The sequence below is a fragment of the Phacochoerus africanus genome, chromosome 3, assembly GCF_016906955.1.
Source record: "Phacochoerus africanus isolate WHEZ1 chromosome 3, ROS_Pafr_v1, whole genome shotgun sequence".
Taxonomy (NCBI): Eukaryota; Metazoa; Chordata; class Mammalia; order Artiodactyla; family Suidae; genus Phacochoerus; species Phacochoerus africanus.
Window position 1 is genome coordinate 184,222,833 of NC_062546.1, and position 17,681 is coordinate 184,240,513.

Here is a 17,681-nt window from a genome sequence, read left to right on the forward strand (position 1 = left end):
AATTCCAACACAGAAAAATAAATTAAACTCCCCAGTGGATCTAATTTAATAAAGGTCTCGGAGATAGGAACAAAGAAAGCAGGTTACTTAAAGTTTCCCAGTGGCTGGCAAAAGAAGTGAGATCATTAATAGGCTAGTATGATATCTACTTAGTTTGGGGAGCTTTTTTTTTTTTTTTTTTAAAGATAAAACTGTTGATTTCTCCCACATTAAAAATATAATAGAGATCTATTGTTTAAAATCTGAAGATTAAAGAAAAGTACATATAATAGCATTTATTAAATTTTTTCATTACTGTACTAGAAAAAAAGATTCACCAACTGCAGTGGCTCCAGTCACTGAGGAGGTGTGGCTTTGATCCCTGGCCCAGCAGTGGGTTAAAGGATCCAGCGTTGCCTTAGCTGTGGTGTAGGTTGCCGCTCAGATTCAATCTCTGGCCCAGGATCTTCCATATGCCATGGGTGCAGCCATTCAAAAAAAGATTCATCTGGGAGTTCCCGTCGTGGCGCAGTGGTTAACGAATCTGACTAGGAACCATGAGGTTGCAGGTTCGGTCCCTGCCCTTGCTCAGTGGGTTAACGATCCGGTGTTGCCGTGAGCTGTGGTGTAGGTTGCAGACGCGGCTCGGATCCCACGTTGCTGTGGCTGTGGTGTAGGCCAGTGGCTACAGCTCCGATTGGACCCCTAGCCTGGGAACCTCCATATGCCGTGGGAGCGGCCCAAGAAATAGCAAAAAGACAAAAAAAAAAAAGATTCATCTATCTTTATTTTTACATAATTATGGCATATATCATTAGGGTATTTTTTTCTATAAAATGTATGTGTATTTCACTTTAAGATATTTATTATATATATCTATATATCATATGTAATAAACAACATATGTATTTTAAAAGCAGAACTGAGATTCTAGAAAAACAGAAGTGAGAAAGGAAGCAGGTTATAAAACTGCACCTGTATACTTTTCCATGTTGTCATGTGTTTTTTGTTTTTTTTTGTTTTTTTTGTTTTTTTTTCCCCACTGTACAGCAAGGGGGTCAGGTTATCCTTACATGTATACATTACAATTACATTTTTCCCCCAGCCTTTCTTCTGTTGCAACATGAGTATCTAGACAAAGTTCTCAATGCTATTCAGCGGGATCTCCTTGTAAATCTATTCTAAGTTGTGTCTGATAAGCCCAAGCTCCTGATCCCTCCCACTCCCTCCCCCTCCCATCAGGCAGCCACAAGTCTCTTCTCCAAGTCCATGATTTTCTTTTCTAAGGAGATGTTCATTTGTGCTGGATATTAGATTCCAGTTATAAGTGATATCATATGGTATTTGTCTTTGTCTTTCTGGCTCATTTCACTCAGGATGAGATTCTCTAGCTCCATCCATGTTGCTGCAAATGGCATTATGTCATTCTTTTTTATGGCTGAGTAGTATTCCATTGTGTATATATACCACATCTTCCGAATCCAAATCGTCTGTTGATGGACATTGGGGTTGTTTCCATGTCGTGGCTATTGTGAATAGTGCTGCAATGAACATGCGGGTGCACGTGTCTCTTTTCAGTAGAGTTTTGTCCGGATAGATGCCCAAGAGTGGGATTGCGGGGTCATATGGAAGTTCTATGTATAGATTTCTAAGGTATCTCCAAACTGTTCTCCATAGTGGCTATACCAGTTTACATTCCCACCAACAGTGCAGGAGGGTTCCCTTTTCTCCACAGCCCCTCCAGCAATTGTTATTTGTGGATTTATTAATGATGGCCATTCTGACTGGTGTGAGGTGATATCTCATGGTAGTTTTGATTTGCATTTCTCTTATAACCAGTGATGTTGAGCATTTTTTCATATGTTTGTTGGCCATCTGTATATCTTCTTTGGAGAAATGTTTATTCAGGTCTTTTGCCCATTTTTCCATTGATTGATTGGCTTTTTTGCTGTTGGGTTGTATAAGCTGTTTATATATTCTAGAGATTAAGCCCTTGTTGGTTGCATCATTTGAAACTATTTTCTCCCATTCTGTAAGTTGTCTTTTTGTTTTCTTTTGGGTTTCCTTTGCTGTGCAAAAGCTTTTCAGTTTGATGAGGTCCCATGGATTTATTTTTGCTCTCTGTTTTTTGTTTTTTTTTTTTGTCCTTTTGCCGTTTCTTGGGCCGCTCCTGAGGCATATGGAGGTTCCCAGTCTAGGGGTCGAATCGGAGCCGTAGCCGCCGGCCTATGCCAAAGCCACAGCAACGCGGGATCCAAGCTGCGTCTTCAACCTACACCACAGCTCATGGCAACACCGGATCCTTAGCCCACTGAGCAAGGCCAGGGATTAAACCTGCAACCTTATGGTTCCTAGTCGGATTCGTTAACTACTGCGCCACGACGGGAACTCCTGTCATGTGTTCTTTTAAGGCATAATATTTGAAGACTGCATAATGTTTTCTCTCCTATCTATATTATAATTTTGCCAATCATTTTTAGTTGGACATGTAAATGATTCTAGTTCTTCAGTATTCTAAGTACTACTACACTGGAAAAGCAGTTTCCAAGTGAATTTGTATACCTCCAGTTGTATTGTGATGATACATTTTAAGGAGTGAGTTGCTGCATCATGGGGCGTGAGCTTATTTTGAAGGCTTTTGGTACATATTGACAAATCAGCCCCCATAGGGTTAGCCCAGGGTACCACCCCACCCCCAGCCCTATGTAATAAGGACGTTTGTTTTCTCACACCCACATGAGTTCTCCATGTTAAATCTTGGGGCAGGGTTTCTGAACGTGCTTTTTTACCATTTCTCCATCTGTTTTGCCCTCTCCCTCTCTAAGAGCAAGTGTGGAGTGAGCAAGCACAGGTGGGAGGGAGGGAGCGACAAGAATGTCTGGAGGACGTGGATACAGATGTGGATGGAGGGCGAGTGGAGTGAGTCTGCTTGAGTCATGCACGCTGTGGGTGATGTCATCATACCACGCCAGCATATCCTGGTGGGGATGCATTCCCTTGGACGGCCTAACCTGCTGCAGGGCCCTTTGAAGGACATGGATGGACTTCATGTGAGCTCATAGGCCACAGGAATGGCAAGTGTGCCAAGTCTTATCAGAGTCCTGACAGGTTAAGACACACACACACACACACACACACGGAATCATGTCTACAGTGTGAATTCCCAGGACTTGTTAGATTGAACTGCTGCCACAAAACAGGAAGGACAGTGGCCACCACTGCCATGACACAAGTACAAAATGAAAGGGGTCCACTAACCTGTCAGTGCCCCCATGGGTTCCTGTGGCCCCTAGTTTTCTTTCTTCTTTCTCTTCAAAACCTAGAGGGAAAGGTAGCTTTTCTCACCATCTGTGCTGTAATTTAAGGTACAGTCCAGCTGTGGCCACTTTCCTGAGTTACTCATGAGGTTAGGACCATAGGAGTTTTTACTGTTCAGTCACTTCTTTTTTCCATGAGGAAGCTGTCATGTCAATCACTGGCCTCCCAGGGCCCAGGCCCTAAATGTAGGAGTGTCTATAAACCCATGCTGGCTGGTGCAAGGGGGTGGCTGCCCTGCCAAGGATGGTGAGAGTGTCTGTCACTTCTGGGAACCCAAGAGTAATGTTGAATGTTAGCTCATATTGCTGTGAAACCATCTAAGCATCTCCTGTGTTGGCATTCTCTCCTGGGATTTCTTTAGATGCAAACGATAGAGAAAGTATGGTTTCCTCTCAAGGGAAGACAGTTACCTTTTGGAGACAAGCCTGAAACACGAGAATAACAGTTTTGAGAGGATACTAGAATAGACCAGTTGGGGTCAGGTGGAATTGATATAGTTAGTCATAGAGGCGAGCTTAGCAGGTTGTGTATGGACATAAGTTGGCAGAAGAAAAGGGGTGGGGTGCACATCCTAAGCCAATGCTATGTGTAAGTTGCCACCAGGCTATAATACCTATAGTAAACAGGTGAGCTTAGCCAGGCTGCCTTCCAGCTGAGCATGTGAGCTTGGTATGGATGGTATAGCCCTACCTGAAGTGCCTTTCCAAACTGCTTTCATGTCCTTGCCTTGTTGGATTCTCACAACGGTTCTCAAAGGATGACAGAGTAGCTTATTATAATGCCGTGTCTCCCAGGACAAAAGCAGAGTCCAGACAGTTCCTACGATTTGGCTAAAGCGGGTGGATGAATCAGAGGCTCTTGGCTCTGGTGACTAGTGTTGGGATTTGTACAGCTCCTGGTGGCAATAATTATGTCTGTGCATCCCAGAGTTCTCAGAGTAGGAAACTTTAAACCCTCAATTTCTCCTTCCACAGAAACGGCAGCAGAAAGAAGCCCTCATTCTCTTCTTCAACAGAACAGCGGAGGCTAAAATCCCGTGTGTCATGTAAGTGGTCACCAAGTGTCGACTTCTCTCTGTCTCTGTTTTAAAAAGACACACCTATTACCTTAATCGGCCAGGGTGGTTTTACTGCCTTGTAAGAAATGATTAAAGATTTGAATCATGGCTGCCTTGAATATAAAGTTTAGGGCACCACGGCCCCATAGCCCAAGAGGCATAAGTAGGCTTGTCTCTGGAGCACTGCCAGGATGTGCTTGTGGTCCCCCTGAGATCCCATCTTAACCCAGGTGAACTAGAGCTGCAGCCAATTACAAGGAGGATGGGGCGACCCAAATACTAAAGGGAGGCTTTCCTCTTACTAAGAGAACTGCTCACTTGCCTGTAAGAAAAAATTAGGGCTTTCACAGAAGATGGAGAGGCTGCCTTTCAGAGATGCTCTGGTCTTCTCCAAAGACATCTATTATTTACCTAAGAAAGAAGATGAATGTCAACCTTTGTTCAAAAGATATGGGCAGGTGGCCATTGTCCCACTTGGTCTCCTGCCTCCTCATACTAAAGCTGAAATAATCATTTCTGTTCTTAAAATGATTCACTGACTTGAAAAAAATCTCATTTGTTTGCTTTTGCTAAAGAAAGAAAAACCCACTGCTGTGCTCATATCAGCGTGGTAGACTTGAAGCAGTCCTGACAACATGCAGCTTGCCTAATTTTTTATTGTTTAACATTCCCCTGAGACTCCAGCAGGATAATAGTCCAAGTGATGGAATTGCAATGGAAATGAATTTAGGGTGGGTTGAGAGCAGCCTCCTCGTCTCCCGCCTCCCCGGCCTCTCCTTCCGCACCCTGAAACATGGTCTGAGAGTGAGTTGCCTACATTGCTCAAATCTCAGGCTGTCCACAAAGACCGCTGAATATTGGGTGGCTCTCCTGCACCCTCTGGGTGCTGCCATTTTCATTTATGATACTGTGACGAGACTAATGAACTCCAGATGTGGATTTTGTGGCCTGGAAACGTCTCTCTTAGGAATGGATCTGAATTGCTCCCATGACCCCATTCCCACGTGCTGCTGAGTAACAAATGGCAAGGACATGAGCCTTTTCCCAGCTCTCTCAGCTTGTGACCTACAAAATCCAGGGTCCTTTGATTGCTGGGCCCAGAACCACCCATTTCCCTTAGAAGTTTTAAGTCTCACCATTTTCCCACCTTATAAGTCAACTTTGACAATACCTTGACTTAGTCCGTTCATGCTGCTGTAACAAAAATAGCATAGACCATGTACCCTAAGCAACAGACCTATATTTCTCACAGTCCTAGAGGCTGGGAAATCCAAGTTCAAGGGGCTGGCACATCCAGGCCTGATGGGAGTTCTCTCCCTGGCTGTAGACAGCTACCCTCTCTCTGTGTCCTCGCGGGGCACCAGGGGTAGGGTGCTCTCTGCTGTCTCCTATAAGATCTCTGATGCCATCTCCCCCATAGGCCTCACCTCCCTGTGCCATCACACTGGGGAATTAGGATTCCAGCATGTGAATTGGGGGTGGGAGGACACAGAACCTTCAGTCTGTAACATACCGTATACAGACTTTTTCAAAATTCCGTGGTAAATGGTCTAGTGCTTTATAGGTTCCAACAGTTGTGACATCTGTTAACTCCTTTCACATGTACAGCCTCTTTGTGAGATTAAGTACAGCAAGTTAAAATGCAGAAACTGAGTAAATCTCCTGTAAATCTCTGAATTTCATAATCACACAACTCGTAGTGGAAATTGGATTATAAATCTTAAAAACCCCCGTTTCCTCTGATAGTCTCTCTTCTTCCCCTTTTTTGCTGTCGTTTGTTTTCGTTTTAATGGACGCATTCCAATGGAAAAGCCAAGGTTATTATGGTCAGCAAATATTTGCAGCCTGGTAGCTCAGGGACACGAGGAAGGGCAAAGTAGCAGCGCCGTGTCCGAGATTTGGAGGGAAGAGAAGCCCTAGGAAAATGGGGGCTATGCTATTTATGGGCTGGCCATGTTAATTTTATGGCCTGGTGACTTTCTGATGCTGTACCAATAGGCTTTGTTGCTTATATCCTGGCAAATTTTAGGTCGCTCAAAGTAATTAGGTTACACTAGTACCAACAATTCACAAATTGAACTGAAATCCATACCCTGGTTGGCCATAGTGTTGTTTGAAAATAATTCTTTAGAAGACAGTTCGCTTACCTTTCCATCCCCTGCCTGTACTGTAATAGGAGACCTTGAGATTTGTCCTTCTCCAAGGAGAGCAAGGCCTGTTCTCAGCTAAGATACATCCAGACGTGGGGATGGTCTTGGGCAGAGCGAGCGCTCTTGTGTCCTGTCTGAGGAAGCTCACCTTCCCTCCGCCTGTGCAAGAGCTGCAACCTGTACTAGGACTGGGAACCCTTTTGGGGTGCCAGTGCCAGGGCAAGCCTAGAGCTCTGCCGACTGGGAGACTCCTTCCTACAGCTCCCCAGGGGGTAACTGCCTTCCTTTCTCACCTCAGGTAAAGATAAGGAGCAGGAAGTCAAGAAAAAACAGCGAATGGAAGAGAGAAGTAAATTAAAGGGAGAATAAAGACCAGGCAAATAGGAGTTCCTGTTGTGGCTCAGAGAGTTAAGAACCCTACTAGTATTCATGAGGACACGGGTCTGACCCCTGTCCTCACTCAGTGAGTTAAGGATCCGTGAGCTGCAGCATAGGTTGTAGATGCGGCTTGGATCTGGTGTGGCTGTGGCTATGGTGGAGGCCAGCAGCTCCAGCTCCAATTTGTCTCCAGGCCTGGAAACTTCCATATGCTGCAGGTGTAGCCTAAAAAGGAAAAAAAAAAAGACCCAGCAAATAAGGCTTTTCACCCTATATTCCTTGGCCTCGGCAAATAATTCACTTATCACTGCCTTAACTGCGGGCCCTGTGGTTTGCAGTCTGATGTGTGAGGGAACTTGAAAGCTAATATGTTATTACATATGTCTCAGTGGTGCACTTCCAGAAATTTAATTGCTGTCAGGAATTCCTTAATCCTTGTCCAGGCATTTTCACATTTAGAGATGATAGTTCCATTTTTATCGAAAAGACATTATAATGATAGTAGCAGCCAAAGTGCAAACTGTTAATTGTCTCGTTGGACCCCCAGTAGTAAGAATGTTTTGATAACTTATCAGAGATACATAAAACATAGGGATACTTCCATTTATTTCTGTGTGGGAGATGACTGAAAAGCAGAGAGAACTCTCTGCACGTGGTAGAAGGTGCCTTCCCCACAGGGGAAAGGGGGAGAGGGCAGCTCTCAGAGAAGGGAGAGAACAGGTTGTGGGGGGGCAGGTACCCGGAAGGTGTCCCCCACAGATGCAGTCACTTTTCAGTAGTTAACCTCAGTTGGATTGCATAAATGTTTCCTATGTTTCATTTATGATGTTATCATTGTCAACTACAGCGAGTATATCCTGGACCTACTGGAAAGTGGAAGAGAGAAGTTTCTGGTGTTTGCCCACCATAAGGTGGTCCTGGATGCAGTTACCGAAGCGCTCGAGAGGAAAGTAAGCTCCCTTTGAAATTCGGCATAGGATGCTAATTTTTTTTAATTGAAGTATAGTTAATTTACAGTATTGTGTTAGTTTCAAGTGAGCACAGGATACTTTTATTGTTTGTGTGTTGGCTGCTGAGTTTTGTTCTGGGCAGACTGAGGTGAGATCTGAGCAAAGAAGTGAGGCGGCAGTTTCCAGAAACATTGCAGCAGAATTTGAAAAATTTCTCTCAGTTATAGAACCACAGTGGGGTCAAAATATATTCCCAGTGGTGTCATTTATCTTCCTCCATGCTTTATACAGATATCCCAGGAGTCCTGTTTTGGGAACATCTCCCACTGGGTCTTCCATTATTCTGTATAAATAATTACAAAACAGGAGGGAGCAAAAATTGTTCACTTGTGTGAAGACAAGTATTTATATGAATATCCTCCCCCCCTTTTTTTTTGTCTTTTAGGGCCACACCACAGCATATGGAGGTTCCTAGGCTAGGAGTCGGAATCAGAGCTGCAGCTGCCAGCCTGCACCACAGCCACAGCAGTGCCAAATCCAAGCCGTGTCTACAGCGACGTACACCACAGCTCACAGCAACTCCGGATCCTTAACCCATTGAGCCTGACCAGGGATCGAACCTGTGTCGTCAGGGATACTAGATTTGTTTCCACTGAGCCACCACGGGAACTCTCTTCTCTCCCCCTTTCTTTGCTCCTCCTTGTTTCTGTCAAAGTGCCTTTATTAATTATATGTTCCCCAGTGCAAACTTCAGTACAGAGTTTTATGACTCTCATTAAATTGAGTGAAAAATATCTAGAAAGATTTCCAAGGATGTTCATTAAAACTCAACCCATCATGCTTGCATCTCTCTTTTCATTTTTGGTTAAATTTGGAACCATAAATTGCCTTTCATCCTCCTTCATCTCTTACATTTATGTTTTATTTCAAATACACAGAAGGGGAGTTTCCTGTTGTGGCTCAGTGAGTTAAGAACCTGACATAGTGTCTGTGAGGATGTGAGTTCGATCCCTGCCTCACTCAGTGAGTTAAGGATCCAGCATTGCCTCAAGCTGTGGCATAGGTCGTAGATGTGGCTTGGATCCAGTGTTGCTGTTGCTGTGGCATAGGTCTACAGCTGCAGCTCCAATTCAGCCTCTGGCCTGGGAACTACCATATGCTGCAGGTGTGGCACTAAAAAGAAAAAAAGTGGGGTACGGAGAAATATACAACAAACACTGTGTCCCTCATCCAGATTTAATAAATGAAGTCTTGCTGTATTCAAAGTTTTTAACCTTTTAAAAATTATAGTTGATTTACAATTTGTGCCAGTTTCTGCTATAGAGCAGAGTGACTCAAAATTTATTTTTAAGTAATAAAATAGCCCTCTCATTCATTCCTCTTCCTTCCTCTTTGGAAGCAACCACTTTCCTGACTCCTCCCCCTCCATATTGTAATACTCCACTCTAAAAGTATGTATCCTTAAACGATACATATTCTCCTTTGTATATTTTTTAGACTTATATAAACAGCAGTGTAGTATAAGTACCTTGAAGTTTACTTTTATGTTCAACATTACTTTTTTTTTTGTCTTTTTGCCATTTCTTGGGCCACTCCCCACATATGGAGGTTCCCAGGCTAGGGGTCCAATCAGAGCTGTAGCTGCCGGCCTACGCCAGAGCCACAGCAACTCGGAATCCAAGCCGTGTCTGCAACCTACACCACAGCTCACGGCAGCGCCGGATCCTCAACCGGCGGGATGGATCCTCAACACGGCGGGATGAGCAAGGGCAGGGATGGAACCCACAACCTCATGGTTCCTAGTCGGATTCGTTAACCACTGCACCACGACAGGAACTCCAGTTCAACATTACTTTTGAGATTTCTCTTTGTAGCATTACAGGTTCAGTTCACTCACTACTGGATGACTGTTCCACAATTTACCCATTCTCCTGCTGATGGGTGTTGAATTTTATTCACTGTTATGCAAATATTTCTGTATATGTTATGTACCTACCTAAGTATGTCTTCTGTGTGTACATAGGCATGTCCAGGCATGATCTTGCATGATCCTTGGATAGGCTTATCTTCAGCTCTGCTGGATATTGTCAGTTTGCACCTTGCTCTCTAAGGTAGTTCCTCCTGTTCTGTGTGCTCATCACTGCTTAGTATTAATCAGACTTTTTACTTTTGCCAATACAGTGAAATGAAGTCTCATTTCACTCCTTTTTTTTTTTTTTTTGTGTGTGGCTTCTTAGGGCTGAACCCGTGGCATATGGAGGTTCCCAGGCGAGGGATCAAATTGGAGCTGTAGCCACCAGCCTACAGCACAACCACAGCAATGCCAGATCCAAGCCACGTCTGTAACCTACCCCACAGCTCACAGCAAAGCAGATCTTTAACCCATTGAGCTTAACCGACTAAGCAAGGCCGGGGACTGAACCTTCGTCCTCGTGGAGGCTAGTCAGATTCATTGCCACTGAGCCACAACGGAAACTCCTTCATTCTCGTTTTAATTTGCCTTTCCCTGACTAAAAGGCATATCTTTTAATGTGTTATTTGGTCATTTCAGGCTTTTTTCTGTGGATATTCTGTTTGTGTCCTTTGCCTGTTTTTTTGTTGATGATTTGTCTTTTTCTCATCGATTTGAAAACAGTATTCCTAAATTCTAGATATTAATCCTTTATCAGTTATCTTTTCATATTGTTTCTATTGAACAGTTTCAAATTTTTATTTTGATTTTTAATGATAACGTATTTCAAGTATATTTGTTATTTCCTATGTGGTCTTTAACTTTTATGACTGGTTTAAGGACTCCTTTCCTGCTTGAGGTCATGAAGATTTTCTTCTGTTTTTTGTTTGTTTGCTTGCTTGCTCTTCCTGAAAATTGTAGAGGTGGCCCATTAATCCACCTGGGCTTGAATTTTATATATAATACAGGGAGCCAGCCAATGAATTAAAAGCTATAGTCCTTAGAAAGAAAAAAATCAGAGCTATTACTAGTTTTGAGAAACCAAATTAATTTGAAAACTATTAGAATGCATAAGTTTAGTGTAGAGTGCTTAGGTTCCAAATAAAATAAATTTCTTTTTTTATGTACCAGCTATAACTAATTAGTTAATGTAATGGGAATAAGCTAAATTCATAGAAACAAATAGAAAGTACCAATAATGATCTAACCAAGAAGAGTGTAGAAACTTAAGAGTTGCAGAGATCTGTGCCATGTTCCTCTGTGAAAAGCTAAGAAGTAAAAATGCCTGTCCATCCCAAATTAACTTGTAGGTTAATTCAGTTCTAAGAAAAAGCCCAATTGACTTTCTTTTTAATTTTAAAATTTTATTGAAGTAGAGTTGACTTACAGTGCTGTGAAAATTTCTGCTACACAGCAAAATGAGTCAGTTACACATATACATACATCCATTCTTTTTGAGATTCTTTTCCCATATAGATTATGGGAATATTCAGTAGAGTTCTCTGTGTTATACACCAGGTCCCCATTGCCCCACCATTCCATATTCCTGCCACAATGTGCATGTGCCAATCAGAAACCCCCACCAATTGGATTTTTTTAAAGGAACTTTATACTATTATTATAATAGACTTTCAAAAAAATAAGCAAGAACAGTATCCAAGACAACTTTGAAAAAAGAAGTGCAATGTTGATAGACTTTTTCCTTCAGGTATTAAAATCTATTCTAAAACTCAGTCATGTCGTTTCAAGAACTGAAGGCCAGATGTGGGCAATGAATAGAAAGCCTTTTAATAAAAAGCAAATATATGACCAAAGAGTTATCACAAATCAGATTTAATGTATTCACAGGTAAAGTTTGGGTAATTGGCTAAGTAATTGGAAGGGAAACTTAAATGAAACTTTAATTCATTGTTTAGTATATTAAATTCCAGGTGAGTCAAAGCTTTCTGAAACAATGTATTAGAAGAAAATGTGGATATCACTTATATCTGGAATCTAATATACGGCACAAATGAACCTTTTCACAGAAAAGAAAATCATGGACTTGGAGAATAGACTTGTGGTTGCCAAGGGGGAGGGGCGGGGTGTGGGATAGATGGGGAGCTTGGGGTTAATAGATGGGGACTATTGCCTTTGGAATGGATAAGCAATGAGATCCTGCTGTGTAGTACTGGGAACTATGTCTAGTCACTTATGATGGAGCATGATGTGAAAAAAAAGAATGTATACATATATGTGTAACTGGGTCATCATGCTGTATAGTGGGAAATTGACAGAACACTGTAAACCAGCTATAATGGAAAAAAATAAAAATCACTATATAAAAAAAATAGAGATGAACATAGAGCTAGCTGATCACTGGACTGGGAGGGAATGACTTTCTAAGCATAAAAATAATGATAAGGTAGTTTACATGTGGTGCAGTGGGTTAAGGATCCAGCATTGCTGCAGCTGCAGCTCCGATTCATCCCTGGCCCAGGAGCTTCCATATGCTGCAGGTCCAGCCATTAAAAAAAAAAAAAAGAAAAAAAAATGATGAAAGAAATTACAAAGGAAGAAAGTGATTCAAATTACTAAAAACCACACTATACACAGTGGTTAAATCATGGCTCTTGTACACATATTTTTTTTGGCAGGGCAATTTGGCAATAACTTAGCATGCACACAAATTTTTCCATCGTCATCTTCTAGGAATTTATCCTAAGGAAATAACCAGACCAGTCAGGTAGATTTGTGTGCAAGAGTATTAGTCGTGTTTTATTTATAATATTGATTAATTAGAAACCCAAATGCTCAACAGTAGGTGTCCCATTTTTTTTTAATTTCTTTTATTTTTTTTCCATTTTTTTTATTACTCAAATGAATTTATCACATCTGTAGTTGTATAATGATCATAACAATCTGATTTCACAGGATTTCCATCCCACAGCCCAGGCACATCCCCCCACCCTAGGTGTCCCATTAAATAACAGTCCATCTATCCATGAAAAATAATGGCACAGATCACTGCTCCTTTGTGGACATCACTGGACCCTTTAAGAATCAAATATGAGAAGTTCCCTGATAGCTTATTGGTTAGGAGTTGGTGCTTTCACCTCTCTGGCCCAGGTTTGATCCCTGGTCTGGGAACTCCCACATCAAGCTGCTGTACACCTCAGCCAAAAAAAAAAAAAATCTGAAATATGAATTTTGTTAAAACGATAATTTTTTTACAAACCTGTCAAGTCAGCGGAGGTTTTAAAAATGTCCAGTGCTCACTCTTGATACAGTGCAGTGAGCTGGACATGCTTATACACTACATGTTAGAAAGTAACTTTGTAGAGTTCCTGTCGTGGCACAGTGGAAATGAATCCAACTAGGAACCATGAGGTTGCAGATTCGATCCCTGGCCTTGCTTAGTGGGTTAAGGATCCGGCATTGCCGTGAGCTGTGGTGTAGGTCGCAGATATGGCTCAGATCTGGCTTTGCTGTGGCTCTGGCATAGGCCGGTATCAACAGCTCCAATTGGACCCCTAGCCTGGGAAGCTCCATATGCTGTGGGCACAGCCCTAAAAAAAAAAAAAAAAAGAAAAAAAAAGAAAAAAGAAAGTAACTTTGTGATAATATGAGGAGCCTTCAATTAAGTTTTTTCCTCATAACACTTTGAGTTTTAATAGTCTCATCTAAGAAGATAACCAAATATGGGCAAAGAACCAAGAATAGGTTTATTTTAACCCATCTTCAAACATTTAATTTAGTAACTTTATTGAGGTATAATTACCATGCAGTAAACTGCACATATTTGAAGTGTACAAGTGGGTAAAAATCAGGATAGTTATTGAGAGACAGAATGAAAAGTGGCCACCGAACTGAGAAGGTATCTTGAGACCAAAAAACAAGACGGGCAGCTCCATATGATCAATGGATCAGTTTATTATTGGGTAACTTCCAGACAGGACTGGGTGGACAGTGATCCAGAAGCAATGGCCTGCACTCTTCAGTGCTGAGGAGCCACTAGGAATATTGTATAGTTGACTTGGGGTATCATGTGGGGATAGGAGTGCATTCCTAAGTCAAGATTTTTGATGGGTAACTAGTCTCCTGAGTGTCAGAAATACGTCATCGTATGTCACTGTCATTGGCGACTAGTGGAGCATATCGGCCACCTGGACCTAATGATTATTAAACAGTATCTATTAATTACAAAGCCTTTGATGACAGGCAAGAGACTAACTACACTACACCCTAGGTAGGGTCAGTGGAAGGACAGGAGGAACTGGACGGGCGCAAGATGGTGTGAGTTATGCTAACAGCCGCACAGTAGTGAATGGACCCATCAGCCCCAGAAGTGTCCTCCTTGCCTTTGTAATCCCTGTCCTGTCATCTCCAGGCCACTACTGATCTGCTATCACTATAGAATAATTTGCATTTTTAGAGCTTAATATAAATGTGGAATCATACATTGTATACTTTTTAAAAATCTGATTTCTCTCAACATATTTTGAGATTCATACATGTTAGTGCATGTGTCTACAACAGTTCATTTCTTTTACTGATGAGTAATATTCCATTGTATGCATATACCACAATTTTTTATCCACTCACCTGTTGGTGGACATTTGTCAACCCATCCTTTTTTAGTGAAAATTAGAAACCCCTCCAAATGTGAATAAATAGATAAATGGTTAAATTATACTAATTTAGTTTCTTTACAATATACTGCTTATTGGAAAAAAGCAAAATGTAGGATTATTTATGGAGTTCCTGTTGTGGCTCAGCACATTATGAATCAGACTAGTATCCATGAGGATGCAGGCTCAATCCCTAGCCTCACTCAGTGGGTTAAGAATCCTGTGTCGCCGTGAGCTGTGGTGTAGGTCACAGATGTGGTTCAGATCCTGAGTTGCTTTGGCTGTGGCAGAGGCTGGCAGATGTGGCTCTGATTTGACCCCTACCCTAGGAACTTCCATATGCCATGGGTGCAGCCCTAAAAAGACCAAAAAACAAACAAACAAACAAAAAAAAAAACAAAAAAAAAAGGCAACTATCAGATAAGACCTAGCACTCTTGGGCGTTTATCTCAGAGGGATGAAAAACATGTTCACATAAAAACTTGTGCACAAATGTTCTTGACAGCTTTCCTTGTAGTAGTGCAAAGCTGGAACCAACCCCGATGTCTTTCCGAAAGTGAATGGCTAAACCATGGTACATCCATGCCACAGATCTCTGCTCAGCATTGAGAAGGAATGAACTACCTGTTCGGTGAACCACCCACAGAGCAGCGGCTTGGATGACCCTCCAGGCAATGATGCTGAGCAGAAAGAGCCCAGCCCCAAAGGTTACACAGTGTTTAGCCCCATTTATATAACATTCCTGAAGTGGAGCATTTTAGAAATGCAGGACAGATTAGTACGGACTGAGAGGGTGAGGGAAAAACAGGAGGGAGGTGGTCGTGGCTAAAAAAAGGGCTAGGGAGCATCCCTCTGTGGTTAGAAGTGTTCACCATCTCCACTGTGACGGTGGGTATGTGAAAACCCTCATGTGAAATAAAACTTTAGGATGCACATGTGCACACACATGAGTTTAAATAAAACCAGAGAAATCTGGCCAAGATCAGTGGATTGTATCAAAGTCAGTATACAGTTGTGATATGCTATACTTTTACCAATATCACCATCAGGGGAAACTGGGCAAAACATGCAAGGGATCCCTCTGCATTATCGCTTAAACCACAGGCCAATCTAAAATTATCTAAATAGCAGTTTTAGCTGGAAAGGAAAGACCAGCAAAGAAGCTCAGAAAGTGGTACCGAGTGTTGGGCTTGCAGCTCTGGCCAGCTTTGAGCCCTAGCAGCCGGGCTCTGTCCTTGGAGCTGTGGCATCAAGACCCTGGCACTGTGCTCCCACCCCGCCTCCTTCCTTGTCCCTGCAGCGCGTGCAGCACATCCGCATCGACGGATCCACCTCCTCAGCTGACCGTGAGGACCGGTGCCAGCGGTTCCAGCTGTCCAAGGGGCACGCCGTGGCCGTGCTGTCCATCACCGCGGCCAACATGGGCCTCACCCTCTCCTCGGCTGATCTGGTGGTGTTCGCAGAGCTGTTCTGGAACCCAGGGGTAAGGGGCATGCTTCTGGCTGCAGGGAAGAGGGGGCTAGTGTCCGCGGGGGAGGCAGGGTTTCTGTGCACCGTCCCTGCTGCCAGTATCATCTTCCCTCCGTTTCTTAGGCCTCACAAACATGTCTAGACTCTCTACACATCTGTCTTGACCTCTGTTGGCTGGGTAGCAGGTCTTCATAGCAGGCTACTAAGTAGGATTATCGACTCCTTATGATCGATGGGAAAATTAAAGTTTTAGAAAGAATCTCAGGACCCATCTCTCCATGAAGAAATCCGGGCGCAGAGAGCTCAGGAGAATAGCTGTTACTTACAGGGAGCCCGTGGCAGCCCAGGCCTCTGACTTCCCAGGCTGACCCCTTTTATCACCCAACCCCGTGAGCCGCTTACCAATGGAGGCACAATAGGACTGCGTGGGTGTTCCCTGAACACAGCTGTGGTGCCCACTGGCCTTATGTGGTCAGCTCAGGGCAGTGACAGCAGATGGAAAGCATTTGTTTGGGTTCATAAAGTTTTCTCCTGAATTCCAGAAGAAAGTTCTTTCCCTTCCGATGATCTGATGCGGCGTGGCGCACGTTGATCACACGTCGGCTGCTGCGGTAACAACAGGCATACTTAGAGGTTGAAGGCATTTTATAATAGAAACCATGCTCTTGGTTTTCATTATTCGTGCTCCGGTTTACCCCCATATAAAAAGGCCTGATCATACACCCTGATCATATATGGCCTCTCCCCGGGCGCAGTATTTTTATCCGATAGAAGATAACTTTATTCCGCGGAAGAAGAATAGAAGCGTGCCAGGTCTCGTTTGTTTGCCCTTCGTCATGGCTAGTGGCAGAGCTGAAGCTCGCTCTCCCACCGCGGCGCCCAGCAGGGGACGGACAGCCTACATCCACAGCTACCAGCTTCAGATTGAGTCCCCTGGTGACCAGTGTTGTGTTTGCTTCTCCCTTTGTCAGATGACAGGTTGTTTGTGGTTAGAGGCTCGCAGACCCCTGCTACATGACAAGTAGTTGGGGGGAGGGGGTGTGGTAGGCTCTGGGGGCAAGGGGCTGCCTACTCTGGTGGCCTTGACCACATGCAGCCTGATCCCCTCGCCTGGCAGGTGCTGATGCAGGCTGAGGACCGGGTGCACCGCATCGGACAGTCCAACTCCGTCGGCATCCACTACCTCGTGGCTAGAGGCACAGCTGACGACTACCTTTGGTGAGGCCGCTGGCTGGCGGGTATGGGGGTGGACATGGATCAGAATTTCCTTTGCTCCCTAAGAGCCTCTGCCTTTGCTGAGGAACCCACACAGAAGACCCATTAGCAGTGCCCTGGCCCTTTCATCATGGCCCTGTTTGGCCTCCTGCCAGCTTACTGGTGGCTGCAGGGGGCTTGAGGAAATCTTACAGGAATGAGGGCGCGTGCTCCTTCCCACTGGCCTGAGACAAGGGAACAGCTCTTAAAAGGGTGAAGTGTAGGTGAATTTCGTTTCTAAAGCACTCTGTTCACAGAGGTGAAGGCATTTGCTGAGACAGGGATTCGGCCCCATTTGCCCGTTTATAACATTTGCTGGTCCAGTGAGGCCATGTCTTCCAGAGCTGCTGCCATGCCACCTGGAAAGTGGGCCATGTTGTGCTTTCTTAGCAGAACTGGGGTGACATTTTCATCTCTGGGGTTCCATGTCTTTTGAGAAAAAAATCCCCAAATGTTCCCTCCCCAGTCCCATTTCCCACTTCCTGATGTTAAGTTTCTTATCACACTCGTTTCCACTCCTTAGCTCTGTTTTCAGCCTTCTAAGGCATCTTACCTTTGTAGTGT

At 43.6% G+C, this 17,681-nt stretch overlaps 1 protein-coding gene across 5 annotated transcripts in view; it reads left to right on the forward strand.

Annotated features, from left to right (window-relative positions):
* Positions 1-17,681, forward strand: part of SMARCAL1 (SWI/SNF related, matrix associated, actin dependent regulator of chromatin, subfamily a like 1) — a 62,616-nt gene that overhangs the window by 39,928 nt on the left and 5,007 nt on the right. For all 5 annotated transcript variants that reach the window (XM_047773449.1, XM_047773448.1, XM_047773453.1 and 2 more), the window contains exons 13-16: positions 4,272-4,342; positions 7,730-7,832; positions 15,694-15,876; positions 16,981-17,081. In XM_047773449.1, coding sequence (XP_047629405.1) covers positions 4,272-4,342; positions 7,730-7,832; positions 15,694-15,876; positions 16,981-17,081 — 458 coding nt within the window. The remainder of the gene's footprint in view (positions 1-4,271; positions 4,343-7,729; positions 7,833-15,693; positions 15,877-16,980; positions 17,082-17,681) is intronic.